Source organism: Mustelus asterias, chromosome 16, assembly GCF_964213995.1.
Source record: "Mustelus asterias chromosome 16, sMusAst1.hap1.1, whole genome shotgun sequence".
Lineage (NCBI taxonomy): Eukaryota > Metazoa > Chordata > Chondrichthyes > Carcharhiniformes > Triakidae > Mustelus > Mustelus asterias.
In genome coordinates, this window is record NC_135816.1 from 66,967,715 (window position 1) to 66,988,883 (window position 21,169).

Below are 21,169 nucleotides of genomic sequence, written 5' to 3' on the forward strand. Positions count from 1 at the left end.
CCCTCGCCCCTCCCTCGGACCCTCGCCCCTCCCTCGGACCCTCCCTCACCTCTCTGTAATCTCCTCCCGCCCCACAACCCTTTAAGGCATCAGCGCTCCCCCAGTTTTGGCCTCTTGCACATCTCCAATTTTGACCTCTGCTCAATTTTTAGCTGAGCCTTCAGTTGTCCTAAACTCGGGAATACCCTCCCTTCAACTCTCCACCTCTCTCCCTCACTTTCCACCTTGAAGGTGCTCCCTAAAGTGTACCCTGAAATTGAAAACGCCTTTAACCAGCGGACCTAATATCTCCTTGTGTGATCAGTGTCATTCTCCATTTATAATTCTCAAACTTTATTGATTGTGGAGCACCTTGCAGTGATTATTACATTAAAGAATCTTTATAAATATGATTTGTTACATCTGTACATGAGTTTGGACGGTACAGGTCCAACACTGATACTGCAAGTATCAGTACAGGCGATTTGAAGCCACAAGTTCAATAAGGGTACAGGTATAGCATCTGTACAGGTGATTGGCAGGTACAGGACCAACACTGGTGCATGTTAACCTTTGTACATGTGTTTTGAGTGAACAGGTCTGATAATCATAAAGTACAGCACTGATCTGCTACTGGTACAGATTAGCGTCTATGCAGGTATGATTAACACCATACTGAAGCGAATTGAATCTAATTATGGGCCCTTTCTCTCCTCACTCTACAGACTCCTAAATGCCAACAAGATTAACTGTTTGCGTGTGAACACCTTCCAGGACTTGCACAACCTCAATCTCCTTTCATTGTATGACAACAAGCTCCAGACCATCGCTAAGGGGCTGTTTGCGCCGCTGCGCTCCATTCAAACGCTGTATGTGTTCTGTTTTATTGGTAACTCCACGACTATTTCTTAGACTATGTTAAAGAAGATCAATTGGGAAACAGCTAAGTAATGAGGAGGAGTGTGGTTATAGAAGAGAGTCAGTGGGTGCCAAGGCATTATGGATGAGAACCAATACGGAACAGTGAAGCTTGTACAAAAGAGACTGATAGAGTTATAAAGGAGATCCAATCTGAGAATGGTGGGATGGGCGACTGGTGGATGTATAGGATGCCTAATTGTTAAATAATGGGGTGCCTAGCTGGGATATACCCTATAATAGAATATTTTAATTCTGCATTTGATTTGGGCATTGGGGCAGCAAAGGAAAATGGGTGGTGTGATATGCCTTGTGCGTATCGTCAAATGAAACGTCTCCAGTTGGAACTGATGATTGGCAGTTTTAGCAGACTGTAGATCTCCATTGTTCTACAGCGGGAAGTCAGAGAATACCAAGGGGTAGCACCACGGAGCCCTGTCATGCGGCTTTGCAACTGTAAATTAATCTCCTGCACTCATATCCCAGCCTTGACCATGACCGCCCGGGGAAGGAAATGCTGCTCAGATGCCAGTAGAGGAGAGGGCAGGGAATTTACGCTGGCCTGATCTCGCGTAGCGCTTAGCAGCTGGTTTGAGGTGAGCATTGGTGGAGAGGGGCTGGGCGGGGGGGGTGAATGAAATGGGACAGTCAGGTACAGTAGGTGTGTTAGAGTGGCACGACACCCAATTATGTGAAAATTGAGAAAATAAATGTAAAGCTGGCAATAGTTGAGGTTATTTAAAATTATCTTTCACCCGCTCAAGAAAACATTGTTGTAGTATAATTCAGCAGTCAAAGGGTTAATGCATACTCCTGGATAAATAACCAGACAGCAATCAGCAATCCAATTGAAGGTTTCAGAGGAACCAAGGAAGTAAAGCTGGAATCATTTTTGTTAGTAACCTGAGCTCTGTGAGTGGTTCACTGAAAGTCACCATGTGGTACAGTACTGAGTGTTGTTTGAAACACACATACTTGTGAATTTTCTCAGCAATCAATCTTCTTACCAGTTACTATTACTTTTCATTTGCAAGTTTGGGACACAGAGTCATTAAAATTTCTGACAAAATGTCATTCTTGAGCTGTGGGCAGTAAGGCATACTGAATTTGTATGACACAAGGTAGATCATAGAATCATAGAAACCCTACAGTGCAGAAGGAGGCCATTCGGTCCATCGAGTCTGCGCCAACCACAATCCCACCCAGGCCCTACCCCCACATATTTTCCCGCTAACGCATCTCAGGACTCTCAGGGGCAATTTTTAACCTGGCCAATCAACCTAACCCGCACATCTTTGGACTGTGGGAGGAAACCGGAGCACCCGGAGGAAACCCATGCAGACACGAGGAGAATGTGCAAACTCCACACAGACAGTGACCCGAGCCAGGATTCGAACCCAGGACCCTGGAGCTGTGAAGCAGCAGTGCTAACCACTGTGCTACCGTGCCGCCCGATATAATGTGAACATCAATACAGTGAAATTCTGCATTTTAAGGATTAGCGGACCTTCGATGTTCTGCTTAGTTTGCCTGCCAACTGCAAACTAACTTCCTGGTAACAATCTCTGTGAATCACATTCACTGTGTTCAGTCCTGACCCTATCACAAAGCCTTCACTTCGCAGTTAATGAAAACACCCGCCTCCCAAGATTCTTCTGGAAACAGCAGTAGGTCATTCAGCCCCTTGAACTGGTTCTGCCATTCAATTAGACAATAGTTGATCTGGATGTTTACTCCATTTAACTTTCTTGGTTCTGTAACTCTGAATACCCTTAAGCCTAACAAAAAAAAACTTGTCAATCTCAGTTTTAAAATTTTCAATTGACCAAACCCTGACAGCTTTTTACAGGAGTGGTCAAGCCTCATTGTGGGAGCCTTGTTACCTTACTGGCGAGGGGCAGGTAGAATCGGAAAACATGATCTCGCTGGCGAGATTCTCATTTTGGCAGTCTCGCGCTATTTTGCCATTTGCGTTCACGGCAAAAGCGGGCACAAAATCATGGCTTTAGTCAGTTTTGATAACAGCTCCTCGACAGGATCCTATATTATTGATTATTGACTGTATCTCTGCTGATGAACACACAATCAAGCTCAAGTTAGACCTCCCAAGCAGCATCCTGAGTTACAGCTATTGATGTTCAGCCAGCTCCTTGCGCTGTTTAAAAACTTGAAATAAAAGATGGAAGAAATCACGACACCAGCCAGGATTTTTCGGATGGCAGATTTCTCTCCCCGTCACCTGAGGAGTCAGGAGTGAAGACATTGCCACCGATACTGCCTATCCCGCAGCCATGGGGCATTAACTGGGTGGTGGCGGGACTTCCACCCCTCACTTGGGAGCAAGTCCTGCCTCAGAAAGCTGCTGGTCAACCTGATTGGCCGATAGATCTCGTCCCAGCAGCACTTGAAGTTGTAGTGGACAGGACTGGGCTGCAATCAATCTCTAGAGTCTAAGTCCCGGGTTCTCAGGGAGGGGAGGTGAAGCCTGGGGCGGAGTTTGAGCAGTGGGCAAGGGGGTATTTCGTACTGGTGGAGGAGGAATAACCTGTTAACGGGGTGGGGGGGCAGAATTGCACCTGATGCTAAAAGGACAACAAAGGCCTACAAACCTGCTGGGTGGGGAAACGTTAAATTCTGCCCCCACACTAGATGGTAATTTGCAATAGTTAGACCCCCTTTAAAAGGACATACTTTGACCTGGTTTTGATTGAAAAAACAAATGGAAAAACTTTGAGACATCTTTTTTGGTTTTAACGTTTTTTGTTCCTCCCTCTTACAAAATGTCATCTGTTTAAACTCAGCCACTTGGCCCAGAACCCTTTTGTGTGTGACTGCCATCTGAGGTGGCTGGCCGACTATCTCCACAACAACCCGATCGAAACCAGCGGTGCTCGCTGCACCAACCCACGCCGACTGGCCAACAAACGCATCAATCAGATCAAGGCAAAGAAGTTCCGTTGCTCAGGTAAACCCCGATTCGCGAAGTTACCCGCGTAACCAAAGTCAGCCCGGTTAAAATGGGGGGCTGGTTCATCAGAGGTCAAATCTGCTCGGTGGGTCAGAGGTCAATGTGGAATGCTGATCCGCTCCATCTGAAAGGTAAGTTCCGGTGATCTTTGGCAAATCCCTCTTTCCCATGGTGTATTTTTGTTTTCGCTGAGAGTACCTATTTGTGTGTTTGAAATGCGTACTTAGTAAAAAAAAAAGAGAATTACTGCGGCTGTCAAATTAAATTTTAATGTCTGGGACAGCAGCAATTAGGAAACAGGAGCATCTTCACAAATTAAATCTAGAAAACATTATTACATTAGTGAAAGATAGGCAGATGGGAAGACACTGACGAGCGAGGTTAACTGTTTTATTGCAACATCCAAATCTTAAAGTGGCATCGCTGCTTTGTCACTTTTATGATCAGGACCCTTTTGCTAAATAAAACTGCTTCAAAGAATGATGATTAAAATAAAATCTCTTGTTGAATCTTTTTTTTGATCACTTTTAGCAATTCTGTTGGTCAAGTAGCAAACAGTGTATTTCTGAGTGTACCCACTGGCAAATGAAATCAGCTGAAGCAGAAGTCAGACAGCAGCAGACAGATAAACCCCATTGTTCTTCACATAAGTATGGGAGAATCTGTTACAAAACAGTAAAATGTCTTCATAGATCAACAATCATGCTCTGAGTTTGGATAAATGTTTCCGATAGGTTCAGCCATTAAAGAAAGAATTAATGGGAATTTGCTCCCAGTCTCAACTCGTTTACTCCCAACAGAAAAAATGACTGACTTTTATACAACGCCTGTCATTACTTCATGAAAAGCAAGAGTGTTTTACAGCCAATGCAATACTTCTGAAGTGTAGTCACTGTTGCAATGTAGGAAATGCAGCAACTGAGATTCATTGATGAAAACTTGGGGTTTTTTTGGGTACCTTTCAGTAATTTAATTCAAAAGCCAATTCAAATTAAGTCCGATCATGGTCCCCACATTAAGGGACAAACCAGACCCAAGCTGACAAGACGCGGCACTGCATCCCATCTTGGACTCAATCAAACAAGATCCAAGCTGACAGGATGAGGCATTGCATCCCCTCCCGGGCTTGATCTAATGCTTCATCTTAGCTAAAAGGCCAAGATGGCTTCGAAAAATTGCATCTGGTAAAGCCTCAGTATAACTTCATTGGCTACCCTGATCCCTTACTCTCTCCTAGCCTGGGCAAACCACAATCACAGGCATCAACACACCCTCAGTGCAACGGGCTAGCCTCGTCCCCGGCTTGATCAACTGAGCATCAATTATGCCCCAGGTTTTTTTTGAAGTCTAAGCTAAGTCAAGAGCAGCAGATAACACAGTGGTAACTTATCCAATTGCACAATGCTGCCAATTAAAGAGGGGTCCAGAAGCACAGAAACTTCCTGACTGGTTTTCTTGGTGTGATATTTATATCTGTGTAAAAAAGCAACCCTTTTACAGAGAATGATAAAGCCTCCTCCCTCAGTGGGCAGCTAACCAGCTTTGATACTCATTCAGCAATCTATTTCTTCCAAGGCTAGACAACTCCCTTTGAACTGACATTCACACATCAGTATAGAAGCATATTTCTTGTGAAGCAAAGGAACAGGCCAACCTTCTGCAAAGTAAAAAGAGGTGTTTTTAATTTTTCACAGCTCTGCTGAGTCAGAATATGTTAATGATTGGGAGCAAGACAGATTTCCAATCCTATAACCAACTCAACCCAAAGCAGAAGGCTGTAGTGCGACAATCCATTGGTTTCCCACCATCTCCACTGAGTTAATTCATAAAATTGTTCACTCATAAACTTTGTGTCAAAGTTTAGATATTTAGTTGGCTGAAACCCTAGGGTGGATTTTCACAGAAAAGATGTCCTATTTGCAAGTTGAAAACATTTTTTTACGTGTCCCCTTGACGTGGTGAGTCACTAAACAGACCAAGGTGAGTTAATATCCCTATCTGGCTGCTTGGCCACATTTTATAGCATCACTGTGATATTTGCAGAGAGTTTAGTTCCAGAACTAGAATATGGTAAATTCTCTGCAGGTAGTGCAGTCTGGATGTGCAAATCATAATTTAAGGACTACATCTACTGCAACAATGATCCTCAAATTCGCAGTAACTATAACTATCCATATTTTATCTTCTTTATGTGGAAAAAGCCATTTTTTTCATGTAAACCATTAACTGAAAGGGTTTTAACTAATGAGTGTCCAATGTCGCAAATTTGTCTGCAAATCAATTGGGAACATAATTTATAGTAAGCAGGTTAATTTTGCATTGAAAAAGCTTGCGGCAATATAAACTAATTCTTTTCACAGAGTCTATTTAAAAAGAGTCTTTACAAACTGCAGCAAACAGAGTTCATGCATGGCCTAATGTAACCATATTAAATCACGGTTCACTTTTCAGGCCAATGCACTGAGTGCAGGGAATGGTGTTTGTGATCTGCCTCAGGATGGATATTTTGCTCATTTCTCCGTGCCTCTCGATCTTGAGTTTTCCCCTTTAGTTGCTCATTGGACTCTACCTTGTTCAATTTCAAGTTGTCTACCATCATTCTCTTTCTCCCTCTTGGTCTACTTCCCTTAAATTTTCCTTCAATCACCTCCTTCAGCAAGCTCTCATGCTCTAGACTAGCGGTGGGCAATCTGCGTCCCACAGGTGCAACATTCGGCCCACCAGGGTTCTGTGTGCAGCCCACAAGACTGTTATTTATTGTTTATTGACTGTTGTTTATTGACTGTTGCCCATGCACAGGGTTGCCACATTTCACTGGTTTCCATCCACATAGCTTTCTTTCCTACTGGTGTGAAAAAGTGATATGCACATAAAGCAAGGACATGGAAAAGTGAGGTGCATGCCCATTGTACACAACATTGATTAGGAGAATGGAGCGCTCCCTCTGCACTCAATCCAAGCGCAAATATTTATTCTGTACTATTTGAAGTTGATGCCAGTTCGACTAACATGTGAATAATAAAGCATTTTCTATAACTCGTTATGTAATATTTAAAAGTAAAGTTTATTTATTAGTCACAAGTGGGCGTACATTAACACTGCAATGAAGTTACTGTGAAAATCCCCTAGTCGCCACACTCCGACTCCTGTTCGGGTACACAGGGAGAATTTAGCATGGCCAATCCACCTGGCCAGCATATTTTTCGGACTGTGGGAGGAAACCGGACACCCGGAGGAAACCCATGCAGACATGTGGAGAATGTGCAGACTCCGCACAGACAATGACCCAAGCCGGAATCGAACCCGGGTCCCTGGCGCTGTGAGGAAGCAGTGCCAACCACTGTGCCACCGCTGTGTATTAAATGCATTTACTAATATGCATTGGAATCATGGTTAGTGAACAAGCCTGATTTCAATCTTGCAACCCATTGAAATGAAGGAGGACTATTCATGTGGCCCACTCACTTGCCTAGGTTGCCTACCTGCCTTAAATGACCAATCCAGCCTAGTTACCTTTTCCTCGTGATATTCAACATCAACCTTTCCTCCTCCGCCTTCCTGAGAACTTCTTCATTGCTCTTGAATTCTCTCCAACAGACCCACTTCATCCTTCTCCAGAAACAGAGTTCACAACTCTTCAACCTTTCGATCACCACTTTTCCCATGGTCCACATTCTAGCCTCTTACAAGAAGACACTCCAAATCACAGTCTTGGTAATTCTTTTCCTAAGATCTCTACTTATTTTTCTGCTGATGAATTATTTACGTTTATAGAATACATTATTTACTATTGTTGTTCCAGCTTGATTTCTGTCTGGCAGTAACTAACTTCTGACAAGATGCATCCCAGATATTTAAATTGAGTACAGAATTCACTAGTTATGTCATATCAATAACAGCATCAATCTCGGCAACTTATTACCCAACCGTCTCCATTATGGTGATGTCGCTTTCTGTAGCAGTTTTTGTTTGGCTGAATACACATCACTTATTCTAAAACCATAGCAGAGTCAAATTTAATCAGGAATTCAATCCTGGTTGTGAACTCACTAGATTGTTCCAGCAGCCCTTTAACCTGTAGCTCATCAAATTATAGATCCCTTATTGAAATGTTGACGGTTTAGTTTATATTTTTCTATTAGAAGCATATGATTATTTAGGACCAAACACTCTTTGTATTGCTGAGAAAGTGTCAGAAGTGGCCAATTCCACTCAGCTAGAAGTAATAGATGCTGGGGATCACTGGACTGTCAACTTCCAGTTTCCTGCATTTGCAGTTATTCCATGTCTCTGGAAGATTAGGTACAAATATGCTAAGAACCGTTTATAATGCCTGCTGCCTAGTTGGAAATGACCAAGCCATTATCTGTAATGAGATTCTGCTTGTATGGCTCTCTCAGTTTCACTTTGTCATGAAGGTGGGAAAATTACTTGAGTGATATCTTGGAATTCATATTTCAAATGCACCTTGATTAACTGCTCTCTAGTCAGAGGTTGCCAGTGTCTTGGGATAAATATGGCAAGATTTCCCTAATTCAATTCAGCTCATTTAGTTTCATTGCAGGTATAAGCGGCTGCCTGAATTAATGCTTTTTAAAAATGTAACTCAAAGGAAATTTGCTATTTAGGTTTGTAAGAAACAAATCTACGGTCATGCTGAAAGTTAAGAAATGCATTATTTTTTTTTGATCTGACAATTTATTTTTGCATCTGTATAATCGTGCCCTTTTATATTGACAAATTGGATTTTAGTCTGAGCCAAATGATTTCTGTGCATTCACACATTCTGTAGCAGCTAGATAGGCTGCATTATTTCCAAGAACATTCTCTTAATGGTTTGCAGTTCATTTTGAATATTTTGGGCATAAAATAAGTTTCCACTCATTAGGAGTACAGGCAGAATGCTAAGTAGCTTTTTGGGGGGGCATGAACAAAAACATTGCTAATTACCATCAACAAAATAATATCAATCACTAAAGGTAAGTTCCACTGTACTTGCCTATTATAAAGCACAGGGGTTGCTCCCAATGAACAGGCATTCCCCATTGGCCATGATCTACTAGTGGCCAGATTGTCAGAGACCTAGGATATGCATTGGGAACCTGTGGATGTCCAACCATGCTGACCTCTGTGGGAATTGCTCAGGAAGTTTAAACTTCTGATAGGCAATTTCCCTGCTCACCAAACCCTCCATAAATCTCTCCAATTCTGAGCTAGAGTCTTCAAATAGTGCTTACCTGGATAGTTGCCCAGGAAATGTTAGACAGAAAATGATAGTACTCCTGGGTAATTACACAATTGACCCACTCCCACTTCCCCCCCCACCCCTCCAGTTACTCACTGAAACCTCTTCCATCCCCTTGATGCTCGACACCCAACTTCTCCTTTTGACCCCTCAAACTACTCCCCCAATCCGACCCAACTACACTCCAATCAGACCTGACTACCTTCCAACCCAACCTGACCCGAATAGCTCCAGTCCACCTGCCACCCAATCCAGCTGCCACCTCACCAATTTAACCACTTACCTCAGTCACCAACCCACCCTACTCATTTGTCCATTCACTTGACGCAAGACATTAGTAAGGCCACACTTGGAATACTGTGTACAGTCCTGGTCACCCTATTATAGAAAGGGTATTATTAAACTAGAAAGAGTGCCGAAAAGATTTACTAGGATGCTACTAGGACTTGATGGTTTGAGTTATAAGGAGAGGCTAGATAGATTGGGACTTTTTTCCCTGGAGCGTAGAAGGCTTAGGGGTGATCTTATAGAGGTCTATAAAATAATGAGGGGCATAGATCAGCTCGATAGTCAACACCTTTTCCCCAAGGTTTGGGAGTCTAAAACTAGAGGACATTGGTTGAAGGTGAGAGGGGAGAGATACAAAAGTGTCCAGAGGGGCAATTTTTTCACACAGAGGGTGGTGAGTGTCTGGAACAAGCTGCCAGAGGTAGTAGTAGAGGCAGGTACGATTTTGTCTTTTAAAAAGCATTTAGACAGCTGCATGGGTAAGATGATTATAGAGGGATATGGGCCAAATGTGGGCAATTGGGACTAACTTAGTGGTCAAAAGAAAAGGACGGCATGGACAAGTTGGGCCTATTTCCATGCTGTAAACCTCTGACTCTCTGACTCACTAACATTCATTCACTAACATGCACACTAAGCACTTACCAAATGACAGCTGGTACCTTTACAGGGAGCATGTGCTGTCTTCCTAGATCCTAGAGTGCTGCAGTGGAGCTCTTTGTTGAATGCTATGCTTAGGCTTTCTGGAGAATCTGGGCTCGGATAACCCGACAAGAAATGCAGACCAGCATTGAGGCTGGTTCAGGTGGAGTGGCAATCTGATAATGATTGTCACTTCCTGGAAGATCTGGGCTAATGTTTTGTTTTAACAGAGATGGATATTGGTGATGTGACAGCTGTGCCTATTTGACATTCAATGGTATAACCATTTCCAAAACCCCACTCGCAACACCCTGGGGGTTACCATTAACCAGAAACTGAACTGGACGAGCTGTATAAATAGGGTGGCTACAAAAGCAGGTCAGAGGCTGGGATTTCTGTGGCAAGTAACTCACCTCCTGATTCATCAAAACCTGTCCATCATTGACAAGGCACACGTCAGAAGTGTGATGACGTGCTGGAGAATAATTGAGGGCAGAAAATTTCCCATTCTCTAGCACAGAAACATTTGACATCACCAAATGACATTGTTTCAGTGAATAGAGTAGGGATTCCTCTAGATCTTTAGGGTTCGGTAACATTCACTGCAAATTTACCCACTGAGCTGTTGTGAAGTTGGGTTTGTGCATAGGTGTGTTCTTTGTCGATTTTGCAGTATTCCACTGCTTTTATTCCCTCCAGAACTCGTCATTGTAACCTCTGAAACATCCTCTTGTTTTCCAGTGCTTCCCAAAACATGCTGTTTTTCTGGTTCTGGCTTCCAGTACCTTCACTGATTTCCTTGCTTCACGTTTGGTAGCTGTGTTCAGCCAAATGGATACCATTTTCTACAATTTTTTAACCCCTCAGCCTCTCCACTTCCCTCTCCTCCTTTAAGACCCTTTTTAAAACTCTCCTGATTGGCCAAGCTGTTTCTCGTCCATCTTGACCTCTCTAGCTTTGGATGGTGTCCACTTATTCACGTCTCCGAAAACCTTGAACCATTTATTTTACATTAAAGGCACTCTATGAATTTAATTTGTTAACCTCCTTACAGAGGAAGAATTAACCACCAAAGCACCACAATAGATGATAGTTTACTAACTAAGATGCCTCTGCATCGAGATCCGTAATCCTGAGAGAATTCTCTTGCTCTGTGCCTTGTTCCAGTGGTCATTCACAAAGCAGAGATATAAAGAAATTGCGAAACAATTCCTGGTGGTTAGCACTGCTGCCTCACTCGATTCCCGGCTTGGGTCATTGTCTGTGCGGAGTTCGCATGTTCTCCCCAAGTCTGTGTGGATTTCCTCTGGGTGCTTCGATATCCTCAGTCTGAAAGATGCACTGGTTAGGTGCATTGGCCATGCTAAATTCTCCCTCAGTGTACCTGAACAGGCGCCAGAGTGTAGCGACTACGGGATTTTCACAGTGACTTCATTGCAGTTTAATGTAAGCCTACTTGTGACACAAATAAATAAACTTTAAACTTAAACTTTAACATCATACCTTTAAGTAATGTCATGAGGCGTAGAATGCAAAGCGAGGAAGTTGTCTTTTGAAATTATTATAATTCATTGGTTGGGCCTCAGCTGGAATATTGTGTCTAATTCTAAGCATCACACATTTGGAAGGACATCAAGAACTTCGAGAGGAGGCAGAGTTGATTTATTTAAATGATAGCATGGATGAGGGATTTCAGCTTCCGGAGACACCAGAGGAGCTGGGATTGTTCTCTTTGGTGGAATGAATTGTAAAGCCATGGTGACTAAAACTGCACCATGTGGAGTTTATTATTCAATATTTAACTTTGGCCCAATTTGGGTACTCCACAGCTGTCCTTTTTATACACACAAAAAATGCAAGTTTACAGTAATGTGTTTTCAGACAAGGCGCCATTTTCCCTGTCTCTTCCGAAAAACATAGTAAATAGCTGATGTTTGGTGGCCCATGGCCACAGATTTCCGGGATTTTCATTTATACAATATGTTTCGGTTATAACAGCCGGAGTGAACATTGGTGAAACCTGTCCACAGAGAGCAGTTGAGTTGAAATGTAAGTCAAGGCTAAAATTTGAACTCAGGCCCATCTGAAGGGAAGTCCAGAAATCTAATTGCAATTCAAGTGGGCCTCTTTGAATGGGAGTCCAGCACTTTACAACTCATGCTGTCAAACTAGAGTGGCCCCTCCAAATGAAAGCTCAGTACTCTACAATTTAACCTGCCAAAGCTCTGATCCCGAGTAGGACTCCATCATTACAAGACTTGGATGCAATCTCCAGCATAAACTCCACCATGACAGGAACTGAAGATATGGAAGGGCGTTGAACCCCTGTGGAGAGAACCCTGCGCCTCCTAACAACTGTGCCACTTCAAATGGGGGGTTACATTTTATTTGCACCTGTATTTGAATCCAAATTCCTCTTGAAAAATTAACCCTTTCGTATTTTGTTGATTTTAACAGTTTGCCAAATGTCTTCTGCGTACGCAAGATCTTCCAGGTAGTACTTGTAAATACAGATAGTGATGGAAATGCAAACAGATGGAGACAGGGCACAGTGGTTTAGTTTGGAATTTGTGATAAAATTGTTTCCAATGGCGACCGTCCAGCCACTGATCACATGATCATCCCAGCTGTTTTGCAGCATTAATTTTCAACATTTGCCTAATTAAACAGTCCCCAAAGCATTGCTCCTGAACAGATTGTACTCCTACATTTTGTGTTTAAAAACAACAATCCATTTATAAACCTCCAAGGGTATTTTGGCACAATCTAATTGCACTGTTGTTCCTCTCTCTGTTATATCAAACACACCATCACTTGCAGCATAGCAACAATGAATGCATGACCACGCGAGAGTTTTAAGACACTGTTTATTGCTAATGAATGTGTAACTAATTTGGCTATTGTAATCCGTCTTTTTGGATTTTTGGAATCGCCACATTGAATTTATTCCCTATAATACAATCCTCAACCTAAACTTTACAAAAAGCCTTTATGTGGTTACGTTATTAATGAATGCATGAACAATTAGCACACGTCACCTTACTTTGATCCAATATAAAATTGTTGGTGTCATAGCAAGGAGTATGTTACGACAAGAACAATTTGCATTTATATAGCACCTTTAATGTAATAAAACATCCCAAGACACTTTATAGGAATATTATAGGACAAAGGACTTGGACAAAGTTTTAAGGAGCATCTTAAAGGGTAAAAGAGAAATAAAGAGACAAATATTTATGGAGGGAACACTATGGCTATATGGATTTGCCACCTGAAAGCATGGCTGGAACAAATAAAATTGGGAATACTCAAGAGGCCAGACATATAAGAGCGAGGGTATTTTGGGGGATTGTGAGATTGGAGATGATTATACAGATAGGGAGGGATGATATGGAGCAATCTAAAACACAGGTGCACAATCTCAGGATAAGGAACCAGTTATTTAGGACTGAGATAAGGAGAAATGATTTCACTTGAGTTAATGGATTTGGAAATCTCTACCCCGAGGGTTGTGGATTAAAATAAAGTTAAGGCGAGGATAAAAGATTTTTTGTCTCTCAGAGAACTAGGGGATATGGGGAGTGGACGGGACAATGGAGTTGAAGCCCAAGATTGGCCATGATCGTATTGAATGGTGGAGTAGGCTCAATGGGCTCTGTGGTCCATTCCTGCTCCTATTTCTTTTGTTCTTGTGACTGTCAGTCATGTGGCTTTTTTCTGCCTTCCAATATTTTCTTATAACTAATGAACAGAAGTGTTCAAAGAAAATGAAAATATCTGCATCATGCTTTAATGCCCCATGTTTCCCTCTAGGGTTGCTTGCAACAGTGTCCAGGAGATTAATTCATACTTTCTTGGACAATCCTGGAGGGTTGGCAACCCAACCCTGAAGGGAGGACAGGCCTGGAGAAGGGAATCTAAGCTATTACGCTTTTGGACCCATGAAGTGACTGAGAGTGATAAGTGTAAAATGGGGCACAGTGGTTAGCACTGCTGCCGCACAGCACCAGGGAACCGGGTTCGATTTCCAGCTTGGGTCATTGTCTGTGCAGAGTCTGCACCTTCTCTTTGTGTCTGCATGGATTTCCTCTGGGTGCTCTGGTTTCCTCCCACAGTCCAAAGAAGTGTGGGTTAGGTTTGGTTGGCCAAGCTAAATTGACCCCTAGTGTCAGGGGGACTAGCTAGGGTAAATGCATGGGGTTATGAGGATAGGGCCTGGGTAGGATTGCGGTCAGTGCAGGCTCGATAGGCCGAATGGCCTCTTTCTGCACTGTAGGATTCTATGTCTATGCTACATGTCTGCAGGGAAACATCAGAGGTTTGCTACCTGCTGCTTAATATTCTTACCACATCACCTGTGACATGAAAGCTTCAATAAATAAACACTGAGCCTATGATTTTTCTCTATCCAATCCAATAAATCACAAACGTTTTGCACAAATTAGTTGACGCTCGGCAAGAGCAGGTGGTCTTCCTAATTTCAAGATTACAGGAGGGCATGACGCTGTTGATAAACTGCATCCTGTTGTGTCAAATGTTAAGCTTTCGTGAGACCTGTAACAGCTTGTGGTTTGTCAGTCTTTTATTAAGGGTGTGTGTTGCTTCTCCCTGCTGTTGTCGCACAAGGTAACATGTCAACGCATCGGGAGACAGTGTCTGTGATCAGCCACTGACACCGGCGAGGCGGGGGTCCTTAGAAATGGCAACAGCTTTGGACTCTGTAAGTTGTACTGTCGGTTAAACTCCATAGTAACCTGTTGGGAACCTAGCTGAGTACTGATTTGGGATTCTGAGAGCCTATGCAATGAAGAGAGAAAGCAAATGGATGAACTGGAAGAGTGAGTGTTGTTGATGGTCACTGAGGTGAAATGTAATTTTGCATGTTTTTGCTCGCCTGCCCTCGGCCGAGATTCTCTAACTTCGTCTGCAGCTAGGATTCTCCGGTCCCGCTGCAATGAATGGAGGTTTGACTGATTGCCATCGGAGAATTCCGGCCTTAATGTCTCCTCCTTTGGCTCTGTCAATTATTTTGTCTGCTTGAGTTCCTGTGAAAGACCTTGGAATATTTTGCCGCGTTACAGGTGCTATACAAATGCAAGTTAGTGTTTTTTTCTGTACCAGATTTTGCAAACCAGCTTTCTCTAAAGACGCTACATCTCACATTTACAAACTTGTGACAATCAACAAAGTGGTTCTCCTCATTCATATGGGCTGGGCTAGAGGGGGCGGTGAGTTGAGGTTGTGGAGGGTGGAGATGCTTCATAGTACTTGGCATTGAGAGATTTAACTAATTACTTTGCGAATCAACAGAGCAGGATCGATTCATTTAAGATGACATGAAATATTCAGACACAGAACTGTGGCTGCAGCCTAGACTCTTCTGTTCCTGAGAATTAATATTGATAGTTTCTTGGTCCTCTATCTACTAACTGGTTATGAGTTTCATCACTGAACCAGCCAATCTGTAATCGCTACCTGGGATTATATCGACAGTGGAGTCCTTCTGTCTGGTGTTGCTCGTTAACAGCTTGTTCTAATTGGATGATTTGGCACTATAATGTTTTTTTGCATGGATAAATCATTGACTGCCAGCCGAGCTCCCAGATTGTGCTCACCAGCCTCCTTCTCTCTTGCCTTTCTGCTCTCCTTGGCGTTGCCTAACACTGGCTCTGATTCTAAGCGAGGTGTTCTGTTGTGCTTGATCTAACCATGTGGTTCCAAGCTATGAGTAAAACATGGTTTCGTCAAGCACCATGGTACGCCTTGTATCTTTCTGCAGCATGTCAAGCACCCCCCCCGCCCACCCCATCCCCACTTCCTCCCTTATCTCACTTCAACAAGCTGGGGTTGCTAATGATGTTTCCTGAGGCCAGGGTAACATTGGAAAGGTCTGAAATGTGACTCAAAGCTACTGGACACTGGTGCTATCCAAGTAGATCAAACAATGCTCAACATCTCCAACTGCTCTGCACCATAGCAACGGTCGCTATGGTTTGATTGTAAGCACAATTTGGTATTAATAGAGAAGGGGCGGAGGGTTAAAGAGCTCACAACACGAAACAATGCTGTATAAGTCATGTAAAAATAAGTTTTGTAAAATAAGAATTGGAACATTTTCGAATCAATTTTTCTCTCTTTTTTTGCCTTGTGTGGGCTGACTGCATCTATTTTCTGAAGCAATCCCAATGCAGCAGTGAGGGCTATGGGCCCATTTCTAAGATGGTCACCACTGCCGTTCAAGGTTGGACTGAAGGAAGTAGAATTTTGGATAGTCAAGTTGGGAGACTTTAGCATTTCGTGCAGGCGGTAAAAGATTGTTGGAATTGGATTGGAGAATTGGGCGGCACGGTAGCACAGTGGTTAGCACTGGTGCTTCACAGCTCCAGGGACCTGGGTTCAATTCCCGGCTTGGGCCACTGTCTGTGTGGAGCTTGCACATTCTCCTCGTGTCTGCGTGGGTTTCCTCCGGGTGCTCCGGTTTCCTCCCACAGTCCAAAGATGTGCAGGTTAGGTTGATTGGCCGTGCTAAAATTGCCCCTTAGTGTCCTGAGATGCGTAGGTTAGAGGGATTAGCGGGTAAGTATGTAGGGATATGGGGATAAAGCCTGGGTGGGATTGTGGTCGGTGCAGACTCGATGGGCCAAATGGCCTCTTTCTGCACTATAGGGTTTCTATGATTCTATGAAAAAAGTGCAGTTGTCCCATCTGGCATGGGCCTTCTAGATGATGCCATCAATGGGCTCCTCCTTCGCCCAGTCATGTGATCGTCAGGCAGAACGTTTGGGGGGAATGGAAGTTCTGTTAAGTTTCTTTCCAAACCCCTAAAGCAATCAAACAAGGTGGCCTTAGTAACTCATAAGCTGTTCCCAAATATTCAGCGATTCAACCCAACTTATTGTAACTCAAAATGTACCCTCTTTCTGACGAAGGGTTATCCAGACTCGATACATTGACTCTATTCTCTTTCCACAGATGCTGTCAGACCTGTTGAGATTTTCCATCATTTTCTGTTTTTCTTTCAGATTCCAGCATCCGCAGTATTTTGCTTTCATGTTCCCATCTCTGTCAGCTAGTTGACCAGTTTTCTATTGAAGGATTGCAGGAAATCCATAATCACTGCATAACTCTACACAGTGATGAAACCCCGTGAGCATAAATACTTTCTGGGTAGAAATAATTCCCCAGATAGAAACCATCTGACTCTTTATGCTTAGGTATTTAATATTCATGCAATTTTAAATTGTTCCAGCACTGTGCCCATCTGGACATCATACTTTAGGAAGGAGGTCAAGGTATTGGAGAGTGTGCAGAGAAGTTTTGAGTACTATCAGGGCGAAAGGACTTCAGTCATATGGAGAGACTGGAGAAACTGAGTTTGTTCTCCACTGAGCAGAAGAGATTTATTGGATTAAGCAGGGTTTTGATGCAGCAAATGTGCAGAAACAACTGCTTGGCAAGAGGGTCAGTAACCAAAGGGCACAGATTTGGGGCAAGAGTTTCCGACCCTTCCCAGCAGTGGGATCTTCCAGTCCTGCCAAAAATGACCCCTCACAATGAGTTCCTTGGCGGCAGGATGGGCAAGCCATGCAAAATACCGTAGACAGAAGATCCCGCTGGCAGCCAATGACGAGCCGCCTCTGCTGCCGGAAAACTCGGAGGGCCAGAGAATCACACTCTTAAAAGTAATTGGCAAAAGAACCAGAGGGATGTGAAGAGAATTTCTCTTACTCAATGTAATGATCTGGAATGCACTGCTGGGAAAGGATGGGAATAGCAAACACCATTGTAAATTTCAAAAAGGGAATTGGATAAATACTTGTGGGGGAGAAACTTGCAGGCCTGTGGTAAAAGAACAGGGGACTAGAATAAACTGGATCGTGCTGGCCCCACGTATTTATCCTACTAATCCCCGCGACACGAAGGGGAAATTCAGCATGGCCAATCCACCTACCCTGCACATTTTTGGACTGTGGGAGAAAACCAGAGCATCTGGAGGAAACCCACACAGACACGGGGAGAACGTGCAGACTCCATACAGTGACCCAAGCCGGGAATTGAACCCGGGTCCCTGGCACTGTGAGGCAGCAGTGCTAACCACTGTGCCGCACAGTTGGTTCTTTCTGTGTGACTTCTTAAACAGCGTTAAAGCTTGAGCATTTTGTGAGCTTCCTGACTAAAGCTAAGTTTTTGACTTGGGTGTGGCTTTAATTGGCATAGACATTGGTTCGCTGCCCAAATGAGAGTGGCAGGAGGACTCTTGATGCTGGCGAACCCCTCTGTACAGAGGTCTTTGGCTGTATCTTTACTCAGGCAAAGAAGACCTGTAGGCTACCAGGATTGCCAAAGTGGCACCCCAGCCTGGCACAGACTGCCCACCTCCAGGGAATTGATCTGCCCTCCATTACGTCAGGAAGCTTTCTTTTTAGAAGAGTCTTAATGATCCTTAATTACCTGCCCGCCCAATGGCGGTGTGGCAATAAAGAACAAAGAACAGTACAGCACAGGAAACAGGCTCTTCGGCCCTCCAAGCCTGTGCCACTCCTTGGTCCAACTAGACCCATGTCTATGCCAATGTTCCTGATCTCAGCCCCCCACGAAATGGCCAGTGCTGAGAACAATGTCCCGAGATTCTCCTACCCACCTGACCTCGGTAATTTCAGTCCCCACCCCACCTGTGTTCCTGACTTTGAGGGGGATTGAAAATTTAGCTCACTAACCCATATTCAATCTGTCTACAAGTTCTGACCAGCTAACATATGCCATTGGGAACATAATGTTACTGCAGTCTGTACCATGCATGCTTTGCGGGAGCAATATTCACATGCTTTCCAAATCTGGGTGTACAAAAATTCTATATCCAGCTTCTATATCCAGGCCGATGCCACAAATGCATGACATATAATTGCATAATGCCCATCAATGATCTTGAATCTCTTCCTTTGGGAAGCAAAGAGACAAATTGTTTTCCCATTGTACTCTCTAAGCCAATAGCCTGCTGATTTTCTCCATGGTGACTCTGTTTGTCGGCCTTTGTTTTTCTCCTTGGTTCAAATTGGTTATGTTGGGCAAAGTGAGTGGACAAAACTATGGCAGGTAAAGTTCAAAGTGGGGAAATGTGAGGTCATCCACTTTGGATGTGAGAGGGATAAATTGGAATAGTTTCTTAATGATGAGCTATTGGGGGCAGAGAGGTGTCCATGTGCGCAGATCGCTACATATTGGTGCACAGCAACCAAACCTGGGGACGAATTTTCCCGTTCCACCTGCCACGGGAATCATAACAAACAAGGGGTGGACCATGGAAAGGTCCGTTGACCTCGGGCAGGATTTTCTGGTTTCTGGGCGAGGGCAGCTGGAAAATCCCACCCTTAATTTTAAAAGGCTGATGTAAAGTTGGCTCTTATCTCAAGGTGGTTGGGATTCATTTTGCAAATTTGATTAGACTCCATCTGGAGTAATGTTATCAGTTTTGGGAACAGAACCATATAAAGAACATATTGGCCTTGGAGCCCATGTCAGAGCTTAAAGGATTACATTATGAGAACAGGTTTTATCATACCTTCTTGTTGGGCGTGGAAGTTTCAGGGAGGAGGTAGGGATTGGAGGCTGGGCAGGGTCAGAGGTTGGGAGGGTCTGAGGTCGGGATGAGGGTTGGAGAGTCAGAGGTCGGGTTGGAAGCTGGGAGGATTTGGGGGGGGGTTTTGGAGGTCAGGTGTTTGGGAGTGAGGAGGTCATGAGGAATGTGCTTGGGGCTGTCGAACGTCTTGGGGTCAGGATTTCAGAGGTAGCCAATGGGGGCATGGGGTGGGAGGTTGGGGGAGTCGGGTGGAGTTGGGAAGAGTTGGAGCTTGGGGATTGGTGTTGTTGGAGGTCAAAGGGGTGGTGGCATAATGGGGGATCAGACATTGGAGGGTTGGGGTGTCAGAGGTCGGGATGGGGGGGAGTTGGTGGAATGTGGGGTGTCAGAAGTCTGGATTGGAGGGTCAAACATCAGGGGTGTGGGTTCAGACATCGAAGGGGCTCAAGGGGATGCCGGGTCGGGAGTCCGGTTGGGTTGGAGGAATTGGGTTCAGGCCTGCTGGGTGGGCTGTCTGGTTGGATCGAGGGTGGAGGTGGCTGCGGAATAACGTGGCAGGGTGTGGATAGTTGTGGCCCTGCATAACCACTGACTCTTTCCCTATACTCTTGAATCCCACCCTGTAACCTTTTCTACTGCTAAATCAAGCTTTACACAGAAAGACATGAAGGCCACAGACAGATACAGCTACAAATAAAGGATATGCAGCTGGCCCATTTCTGAAGGGTGTTTTACTATTGCATTAAGTACTTCCACTGTGCCAATTTACACAATTGATGGTCAGTGCAATAAAAACAAAAGAAACCCTTCATTAATATAAATACCACATAAATCAGACCACCAATGTCACAGGAGCCTGATTGTTGAACCACATCAATGCTGATTTCTCTGTGAAGTGAACTTGAATTTTAAAGGTTTTATAAAAATGCTTCTGCATTGTGCATGTTACTGAAATCGTACGTAAGTATTTAGAATGAAACCATGAACAAAATTAAATGAATGGGTAAAGCCTGAAAACAATTATGTTGCAAAGCATTTGTAGAGCTTGGAAAACAGAATAGCAGGTGCTTTGGGACTGTTTTATTGAATGATAAAAATATATTTGCAGTAAATAAATATAAGAAGATCTGTCTCTGTTTTGTAAAATTTGTTTTGGAAGATGAGCTTGAATGCTGGAAAGGCCACATTTATTTACTTGTTTTATTCTTAAATGGGATGTTGGCGGTACTGACGATACCAACATTTGTTGTCCATCCCTAATTATCCTTGAGAAAGTGGTGGTGGGCCACCTTCTTGAGTCTCTGCAGTCTACCCAATCTGCTGATGGGGAGTTCCAGGATTTTGACTCAGCAACAGCAAAGGAATGACGATATAGTTTAAGTCAGGATGGTGAGTGGCTTGGAGGGGAACTTCCAGGTGGTGGTGTTCTTATCCACCTACTACCCTTGTCCACCTAGGTGGTGGAGGGTTTGGGTTTGAATTTCATTCAGTTCAAATTTGTTTTTAAGATTTGGGACTCACTGTTTTTATTGCCTATCCCTACTTGCCCTGA

The 21,169-nt window shown here is 43.7% G+C and overlaps 1 protein-coding gene across 2 annotated transcripts in view; it reads left to right on the forward strand.

The window, feature by feature from the left end:
* Positions 1 to 21,169, forward strand: part of LOC144505230 (slit homolog 3 protein-like) — a 678,283-nt gene that overhangs the window by 421,553 nt on the left and 235,561 nt on the right. For both annotated transcript variants that reach the window (XM_078231240.1, XM_078231241.1), the window contains 2 exons: positions 705 to 848; positions 3,699 to 3,862. In XM_078231240.1, the coding sequence (XP_078087366.1) occupies positions 705 to 848; positions 3,699 to 3,862 (308 nt within the window). The remainder of the gene's footprint in view (positions 1 to 704; positions 849 to 3,698; positions 3,863 to 21,169) is intronic.